The sequence below is a fragment of the Vombatus ursinus genome, unplaced genomic scaffold (assembly GCF_900497805.2).
Source record: "Vombatus ursinus unplaced genomic scaffold, bare-nosed wombat genome assembly UNPS02009173.1, whole genome shotgun sequence".
Classification (NCBI taxonomy): domain Eukaryota; kingdom Metazoa; phylum Chordata; class Mammalia; order Diprotodontia; family Vombatidae; genus Vombatus; species Vombatus ursinus.
The window spans coordinates 5756193-5765226 of record NW_020948951.1 but is presented as its reverse complement, the minus strand read 5'-3'; the positions used below and the strand labels follow the sequence as shown (position 1 = coordinate 5765226).

General features: G+C 50.3%; 2 protein-coding genes across 2 annotated transcripts in view; one reads left to right on the top strand and one right to left on the bottom strand.

The window, feature by feature from the left end:
• PTPRS (protein tyrosine phosphatase, receptor type S) overlaps nucleotides 1–5264 on the bottom strand; it is a 220541-nt gene extending 215277 nt beyond the window's left edge. The window contains exon 1 of the mRNA XM_027850803.1: nucleotides 5136–5264. The gene's annotated coding sequence lies outside the window, so the exon portion shown is untranslated. The remainder of the gene's footprint in view (nucleotides 1–5135) is intronic.
• On the top strand, nucleotides 2519–5382 carry LOC114035223 (basic proline-rich protein-like). The gene is made up of 4 exons (XM_027851294.1): nucleotides 2519–2894; nucleotides 4279–4578; nucleotides 4715–5122; nucleotides 5192–5382. Exons 1-4 carry the CDS (start codon nucleotides 2519–2521, stop codon nucleotides 5380–5382), a joined length of 1275 nt encoding a protein of 424 aa, XP_027707095.1.
• Nucleotides 5383–9034: the final 3652 nt, after the last annotated feature.

The following is a 9034-nucleotide window of genomic DNA, read 5'->3' as shown; positions in this document are numbered from 1 at the left end:
TGTGTGTGTGTGTGTGTGTGTGTGTGTGTGTGTGTGTGTGTGTGTGTAGGGGAGAGGGAGGGTACTCTTCAGGATGACGGCATCAGGAGCTCTCTGTGATTTCCCCAGACACCAAGATGTCATCGACTGGGAGGTAAGGGTTGGAAAAGACCCATTAGCTCACTAAGGTTGTACCATCTCTCCAGGCACATCCTTGTTTGCTCCTTGCTCACTGTGCATATTGTGCCCAATTATATCAATTCTCCACACGATTAAGCCATCGTTAGGCAGGGCAGGTGGAGATCCCCATGGGGGGGGAACTCCTCCCACCTCCACCCCCACCAAAAGTGCATTGTCATCCTCTTAAATGCTTTGCTATAGTAAACTAAACATTTATGAAGGGCCTACTAAGTGCAAAGCATTGCAAAGCTATGAGCCAGACCTGCCCGGGGCCCTCAGTTATAACAGCTAATGGGGGAGGGAATTTGGACCTTGTCCACTCAATACTCAAGAAAATGAATTAAGGTCTTAACAGGAAAGCCAAACCTCTGGCCCCTTCATTGTTCTTTCTTCCCAGAATAAGAGGGAAGTCAAGGCAGGAGGGGAGATCCTCTCCTCCGGTATTTCATAGATAAAGTGCTGAATTTGGAGACAGGGGATCTGACTTTGAATCACAGCTCTGCCACTTACTAGTTTGTGTGACCTTGAGCAAGTCAATTCTTCAGTCCTCAGTTTCCTCATCTGTGAAATAAGGGAGGGGTAAGATGAACTAGAAAATCTCAAAATTCTCTTTTAATGCTAAAATCTGATGTTCCAATGTTCACCCTAAATAACATAAATATGGTCTCTAGGCCATCTGGAGGAATAAGATAATTGCATTTATCTGGTTCTCTGAGTCCATTTTGGGACAGAAGGATCTCTTACTTGATCCAACCCACTTGCTAGAAAACTCATTTTCCTGAATACTGAAGAAAGAGCATCATGTGGTTTCCTTTTACTTCAAAGCACTAGACAGCAGGAGCAAGTCCGGTTCTTTGTATATCTCTACCACAGACAAGGATACATCCCAGCCCCAGCCTTCCCCTCAAACCTACTATTCCCACTACACAAACTCCCTTTTTAAAGCTGTAAATGCCAGTGGCAGCTATGAAGGTCTAGTTGGCAGAGTAAGAGACACAGAAGGCGAGGATGGTGGGGGGAGGCAGAATAGGAAGCCACACCAGACCCTGGGAAATGGAGAGAGGGAGAAATATGCAAATGGAGAGTCGCCTCAAATCCCTAAACCCATTAATAAGGCCCTGAGCAGAAGCAGCTGGTGTCTCATCAGAGGCAACTGGCCAACTTTTCCAGAAGGGTGAAGGGAACAATTGAGGGAAAAGGAGAAAACACAAACACACACACGTTTCTCCCCGTCCATCTCCCACCCCACTTTAGCACCAGCCAGGTGCTTTTTTCACACTGCACTCACAGCAGCTGCAGGGAGAGATGAGGGCTCCCAAGATAGTAAATCAGCAACAGGAGATGCCCTGAAGCTTAAGGGGTGGGGGGAACCCTCGAGCCCAGAGAGAACAGAAGCCACTTGCATCTTCTCTCCTTTGGAGCCAGGCTTCAATTTGGTTTTTGTTTTATTTTTAATCTTAAGGGGGCTCACTGCTGCTCCTCACAGATCTGCCCCCGACCCCACGCAGGCCAAAGTCCCATTGTATTTCCCCAGCAGCCAGCACCCAGAGGCTTGCTTGCCCACTGTAGGCACTCCAGAAATGGCTGATGAGCAAATTAATGAAGTAATGAATTAATGAATTCCCAGGCTCTGCTCCTTCTCTCGTCAAGAAAGCTTTCAGATCTAGAAAGAAAAGCTTCAGATCTAGAAAACCATAGGAGCATTAAAGGGGTGGGGAGAAAAGAGAGTCCCTACCGAGTCTGGTTGGGAGATGCTATTCGGCCAAAGGAGTATGGATGCCTCCCTCCCCCCTTTCCCTGAAGCCTCCCCATTAGTCTTGATAAATAGGGTCCCCCCCATACCATGTCCTGCTAAATGAGGACCCCCTCATTCCCAGTCTCACAGAAAGGGAAACCCCGCAGGCCCAGCCCAAGCAGAGAGGCATGTGAGGGGGCATTACAAGGTGCACGGGGAGGCGGCTGGGTTTGGGGGTATCCCTCAGCCCCCCAAAACAGTGCACCAGCCCGGGGGGAGGGGCGGGAAATCTCCTCACTGTAGCGGGGGTCGGAGAGGACATAGAAAAGAAAAAGAGAAAAAAAACCCTGCCCGGGCTTCCCACTTCCCGGCTGCCACCTTCCCCCTACCCCCCTCAATTCCTCAGAGACTCAGGGGACAGGTTTCAAACACAACCTCCGGGCACCCCCCCCACACAGCGCGTGCGCACTCGCAAGCTTTTCTCTCTTCCCCCCCCCGCTCCCCCCACCGGTTACAGTTCGAACGCGGAGTCCAACGGCCGAAGCGCTAGATAACGGCCAATGGGGGGTGAGGGGGATGGAGGAAGGGAGAGGGGAGGGAACTCCGCCCCTGCCTCCTCCGGGAATGACGTCAGCCCTCCTCTCCCCGCCCCTCCCCTCCCCTTGCCCTCGCCCTCGCCCCCCAGCGGCTCGCGCGGCCAGGGGCGACTGCCCGGTGGGGCGACTGCCGGGCTGCGGCGGCAGCGGGCTGGCGCCCACCCCTGGCCGGGATTTAGTGATTTCATTTCAGGCTGTGGCTCCGGGAGGGGAAAGAGAAGGACGGGAGGAGATCGACCGTGGTCTAGGGACCCACGGAGCCCATAAGTTGCATGAGTCGTACGCACGCCCTCCGTGTTCTCACCTTCCCGGTGCAGGCGGGATCCCCGGGCGGGCGCCACGTGCGGAGCGAGGAGGTCTGTCAGTCCATCCAGGCAGCCAGCGCCCCGTCCCAGCCCTAAGACGTCCGTTGTGACCGGCCCCAGCCCCAGCCCTAAGACAACTAGTCAACTGATGCATTTCCATTCAACAAGCATTTATTAAGCGCCTTCAGAGCACCCAGGACCCGGAGAAGCACAAATTCAAAGGCCGCCACCCTCTCCCTGTACTTATAGCTGCCACAGATGTTCCTTCAAGCACGCACCCACCCACCCACCCCCGCAGGGTGGGGAGGCAATAACCAGGTCTCCCTCTCCGCCTGAATGCAGCCCCCTTCATCCTCTCCGACAAATTGGCACCCCAGGAGTAGTCTGCTTCAGGAGAATTCTGAGCACGTGAACACTCACTCAAAACCCTGTGCCAGGGTCTCCCTGGTGGGACCCCTGCCAGGCTTTTCCCCCTTTCACCTTCTGCAGAGCTCTCAGAAAATCCCCGTTCCTAGAGCCAGCCAAAGGCTAGTGCAGACTTTTTGGTTTTCCCCAAACTGAAAGGGCTTCAGGCTGGCATCAGTCACAGACACTTCTTCCCTCCCTCCATGGGGACCTGAGATGGTTGGAAATGTTATGATTCCAAGCCTGAGTTTGTTCCCCAAAACAGTGAGGAAGGTGTCTATGGTACCTTCCAGCTCTGATTCTATGATTTGTCATTCCCCTTCCCTATGTGGACAAGAGAAATGTTTCTCTCCTAAGAACAGCACTGTGGGGTAAGAGAATTAGGGTTGGCCACGGCAGTGTAGGGACAGATCAAAAAGTCCCAAATTGTCTTAGCAGTCCTAAATCTTGGTTAAGAGCACCCCCACATACACACACCCCATTTAGGTGAACCAGGCTTCCAGCATCTTCGAGCTGGGGGGAGGCAAAGGTTTTACCCTTTGGGCCCCCAACCCCTAACTTGTCACGAGAGGGGGACTTAACTCCTTTGGTGCTCCGGAGTACAAGCTACACTGAGCTGAGCTAAAAGCTGAGAGTGGGAAGGGTGGGAGGGTGCTCAGAGGAAACTAGGAGCTAAATCCCATTTGGGAAGAGGGGTGTGGTGAAAGGCAGGATAGTAAATGGAAGGGGGGGCACAGAAAGAGGGGGGGAATCCCATAGGAGAAAGGGGCTTGGGGCCAGAGAGAGCCCTCTGGTGCCCAGAGGAGAAGAGATGTCCATGATCTGACCAGCAACCAAGGCCAGCAGACCTGACTTGAAGAGGGAGGAAAAGGATAGGGAGAAGTCCCCTGCCACTTTTCGGATCCCTCTGCATGGCAGGAGAGAGAGGATGGCAGCAGAAGGTAGGGAGTCAGGAAGGCAGGGTGCTGTGGGCTCCCCAGGTGCGGGAGAAGTGGAAGAGACTTCTTGTTCATAGAAAGCCCTTCAACAAGCTTCCCAGAGTCTCTGGGTTCAGCCCTCTTCCTCTCTACCTTTAAAGGTATGAAGCTCCAGGACTCAGCCTTTCTCGGGCTTCCCCCACCCCTCGGCTCGATGCCCCGTAATTCAGTGGTGCATCTCTCTCTCCCCACCCCCACTAGTCCCCGGAATAGCCATGGGTCTTCGCAGCCTTCAGCAGCCTGCCGTTCCTCCATCCTCCCAGCCCTAATTGGAGAGAACTGCCCCGGGACTCCGCTGCCATCGCCTGCACACTCCGCTACATGCATCCCGGGTCCCCTTCCTTTCCCCTTTCCTGCACTCCCTGCCCCGCCCGCATCATCCCCGGGCGCGACCAACCCAAGCTCGGAGGTTTTCTGCCCAGTTTCCAGGGCAATTCTTTAGCTAGTGCTTTCCAGCGTATTCCCCCCCTCCCCCCAGGCATTAGCCCAAGCCATTCTGGTCGGTCGCATCCCTCCCTTCCAACCACAAATTCACAGTGCTTCCAGCTACACCCCGCTTCCTTAGTGCAACGTTTAGAAGCCAGTCCCGTCCGTCCCCACCCCCCTCTCGTCCCTGTGCAAAGCTACCCCCACCCCCAGCCCCGGCCATCCCCGCCGCCCCAGGCATTGTCCCGGTGCCTTCTCACCGGCTCCTCTGTACAACGCCCCAGCTCATATCCGCGAGCACAGCAGCCGGGGGTACCGGAGCATCCTTTCAGCTCCTCACAATGCCTGAGTGCGCCGGTGCATCATTCCCCGGCTCCATCACACAATGCCCGTGTGCATCCCATCCCACACTACGGCGACTCCATTGCCCCCCCATCCCCCGTTCCCTCCGCCAACTGCCCCCACCTCCTCGGCTGCCCCCTGCCCTCCAACCCCCCCACCCCCACCCTCAGGGCTTGGGTTGAGATTTTACCTGGTGGCTGGCTGGGCTGGGCTCCCCCGGCTCTTGCCCCCCTTACATCCTCGCAGGAAGAGGCGACGGCGGCGTAGCATTTAATCCGTCTGGACCCGGCGCTCTCCCAGGCAAGCCAGCCCGAGCAGCAGAGCAGGCAGCGGGAGCGCGCTGGCCGGGGCTGGCAGGGATCGCGCGGGCGGGCGGCGCGAGGACAGACACTGCGGCTCGCGCTCTCCCAGCAGCTCCAGCTCCCCACAGCCGGTGATGTCATTCCATTCCAAGAGCCGCTGCCTCCGCCGCCGCCGCTGCCGCCGCCGCCGCCGCCGCCGCCGCCGGCCAGGAGCTGAGGGGGGAGGGAGAGGGAGGGCTCGCGCGGCTCCGGGGAGGGGGGAGAGAGGGAGCCCAGGAGGGGGAGGAGCCGGGCCGTCCCTGCGTCACCGCGCAACACCTCGCCACCAAACCCCCCTCCTCCCTTACCCCCTACCTCCCAGCCAATGGGAATAGCTGATTTCTGTCACGTGGTGACTAAAGGACCAAATTGTGAGTTAAAGGGCTCAGAAGCACGTGGTGCTCTCTGGAGCAGGGGCCGTGGGAGCACGTGGTGATCCCAGTGGCGATAGCGCGAGAGGGCCTGTTAAAGGGACCATCGAAGCTCCAATATCCTCAGGCTTGGACCTCGTTTCACACAATCGTAAATGGTTTTCTTGGAACCAGCTTTTCTCTCTTCCCTTTTGGCTATTTTCAGTCTTAAATTAAACACACACACACACACACACACACACACACATATTATACCTAGCTATGTAGCAAGCAGTGTGCAGGGTATAGGGTGTGCAAAAAATAATAGACAGTTCTGCCCACAGTCCTTACCAACCAGGATTTTTGTGAGGAGAGTATTCAGTAAACCCTGAGGTACTAACAGAAATGGAGTTGTTCACAAAAAATGTGCAATCAAATTTTCTACTAAATCCCTACTCAAATGCCTCATTGTGATGTGGAGGTGGCCCAGGATTGTGGAATACTATGCTAGTAAAACAGCCTCTCTCAGATTCTACAGGTGTATTTCTGGTGGCAGGCTGGGTCTGCTACCTGAGGACTAGCCTAAGTATGAAAAGGCTCATCACCAGTAGGCTGCCCATTCACTAGGTGATAATCATTGTCCATGGCAACCTAAGAAACAAAGAAAATCAAGAGATAGCCCCCTGCTTACTTCCATGGTAATGGTGTTGGGGTAGCAGAAAAGAAAGTAAGAGGGTACTAAGATTCACAGAGCTTCCTAGGACCATCTCTAAATGTGAGGTCTTTTTTCAAATGAATAATCATATCAATATTGATATTCTTGATGGAAATTATACTAGAAGACAGCAATTTCTACTAAATGGAGATACAAGGATAAAAAATAAGACAGTCTTTGACCTCAAGTAAATACATGATAATTTTCATGAATATTTTCTTCCATAATAACAATTACCTATTATGATATGGATATAGTGCTCTAGGCCCTAAAGTCTAGGGTTTTCAAGGTGGTCTCTATTGACTTTCATAATAATGCCTTCGAGCCAGGAATTACAGGTATTATTATTCCCATGTCACAGATGAGGAAACTGAGGTTCAGAAAGGTTAAATCTCTTGTCCAAGGTTATTCAGCTAGTTATCAGAAGTAGGATTTGGACATAAGTGTTGCTGACTCCAAGCCCAGTGTTGTATCCAGTATAACCAAAGTGACCAACTAAGAACAGAATTGGAAGGTTCTGAACAGGGTCACATTGAAGGCAAGGACTGGTTTTTTGTTTTATTTTTGTTTTTCTGTCTTTCCCCAAGCATATAGAACAGTTCTGGTACACAATAAGAGTTTTAAAAATGCTTGTTGACTGTCTGGTGATCATCAAGCAACCTTTCTCTCTCTCTTTCTCTGTCTCTCTCTGTCTCTGTCTCTGTCTCTTTGTCTCTCTCTCTCTCTCACACACACACACACACACACACACACACACACACACACACTGAATCTGACTATTTAGGAACAGAAAACAAATGACTAGTTATTGACATGGGAGTCACTTCAGAATCAACTGTTCATATGTAGTCAGTTAAAACCAGTCGAGAATCAGAAGAAAGGATGAAGATTGATGATAATGCTGATGCTGGAGAATGAGGAGAAGTACAATGGTTCTGTCTGCAGTACAGGATCCAATTATAACAGCTTCAATCTGAGCTATTCAAATAAAATGTTGACACTGGAAAATAAGAAATGGGAAAAGGTCATATTGACTTTGATAATTACCATTTCCACAGAAATTTGAAGAAGCAGTTCATGTAAACTGATGAGAGGCATGATGGTATCATGGATAGGGAGCTGGCCTCAGAGTCAGGAAGACCTGGGTTCGAGTCTCACCTCTGACACATACTGACTATGTATGACCCTGGACAAAGTCACTCAACCTCTCAGTTAACTCTCTAAGAATATGTTAAAAAGAGTTGTGATCTGCATTGGCAAATAGTTTCCTTACCAGGGATCTCCCTACCCCAGTGAATTCATAGGTCCAACCAGTCAGTTCAACAAGGAGTCCAAAAGAGACTTGAAATTGTCTAAGCCAGCAAACACTGGATTTCCTTGCCAGTGGATGCCAAGGGCATCAATGGTTTACGGTACAAACACATTTGTAAAACATTTTTGAGGAGGGTAGAAGTTTGTGAGTCAGAAGAACTTCATATAAAATAGTAAAAAGCAGCATAGGCAAAAATACATCTGTAGAAAGCTTGGCAGGAGGCGTGACTAAACCAGATTATCCCAAGAGCACTTACAGATGAAACTGGAAGGTGAACAACAAATAAGTGATAAATGGGAACAGATTTGTCATTGTTTCTACAGTGGATCTATTTTCATCATTATTGAGAGCAAAACCAAATCATTTGGACTTTACCACCTTTGTACTTGACAAAAAAGAAATGTCATTTAAGAAGATGCAGTAGGTGGTTTTAAAAAAAATTGGACCAGACTAAGTAAATATGAAAAAACCCATGCTGGATGTGGCTCAATTCTGAAAGACTTGGGGGGAGTCATTTTATGATGTAGCTCAGAGGAGGGAAGATTCCAAAAGAATGGGGAGAATCATGGAAAATATTATTACTCCAAAAAAGCAGCAAGAAGACCCCGATAATAGTAACTACCACAATAGCCAGTGCTTAGTTTGACTTTGAGGTTTGAAAAGAGCTTTACATTTCTTAATTCATTTATTCTTCACCACGCACTGTGAGGTGGGTGCTGTTATTAGCCTCATTTTACAGATGAGGAAGCTGACTTGCCCAGAATCATATAGAGGCAGTATTTGAGCTTAGGGCTTCCTGACCAACACCCATGCACTCTCCGCTACTTTCTCATCACTGTAAAATCTTTGTCAGAATGATCTTTACATGGTGTTAAGGGTATATTATAATCTATGTAACTCCTCCAATTCATGTTTGTTTTATAAAGAGATCTGTAGTTTTTATGAAACCAGTGTTTGGTAGGGGAAAGGGCTAAATTGGTATGTATGCAGTGGGCAGAGTGCTGGGCTTGGTGTTCTTAGGAAGACCTGAGTTCAAGTCCAGCCTCAGATACTTACCAGTTGTGTGACCCTGGGCAAGTCATTTAACCTCTGTTTGCCTTAGTTTCTTCAACTGTAAAATGGGTATAATAACAGCACTTCTCTGTCAGGGTAATTGTAAGAATCATATGAGATAACAATTATAAAGAGCTTAGCACAGTGCCTAGCGAATAGGAAGTGTTCGATAAATATTGGTAGTGGTGGTGGTGGTGGTGGTTGTTAACAGCTACCCTCTTGAGAGCAATCAGAGAAACAGCTTTTATTGAGAACCCAGACTTGTACTTTAGGCCATATGTATTTAAGCTTTGGTGAATATATATGTATACACACATG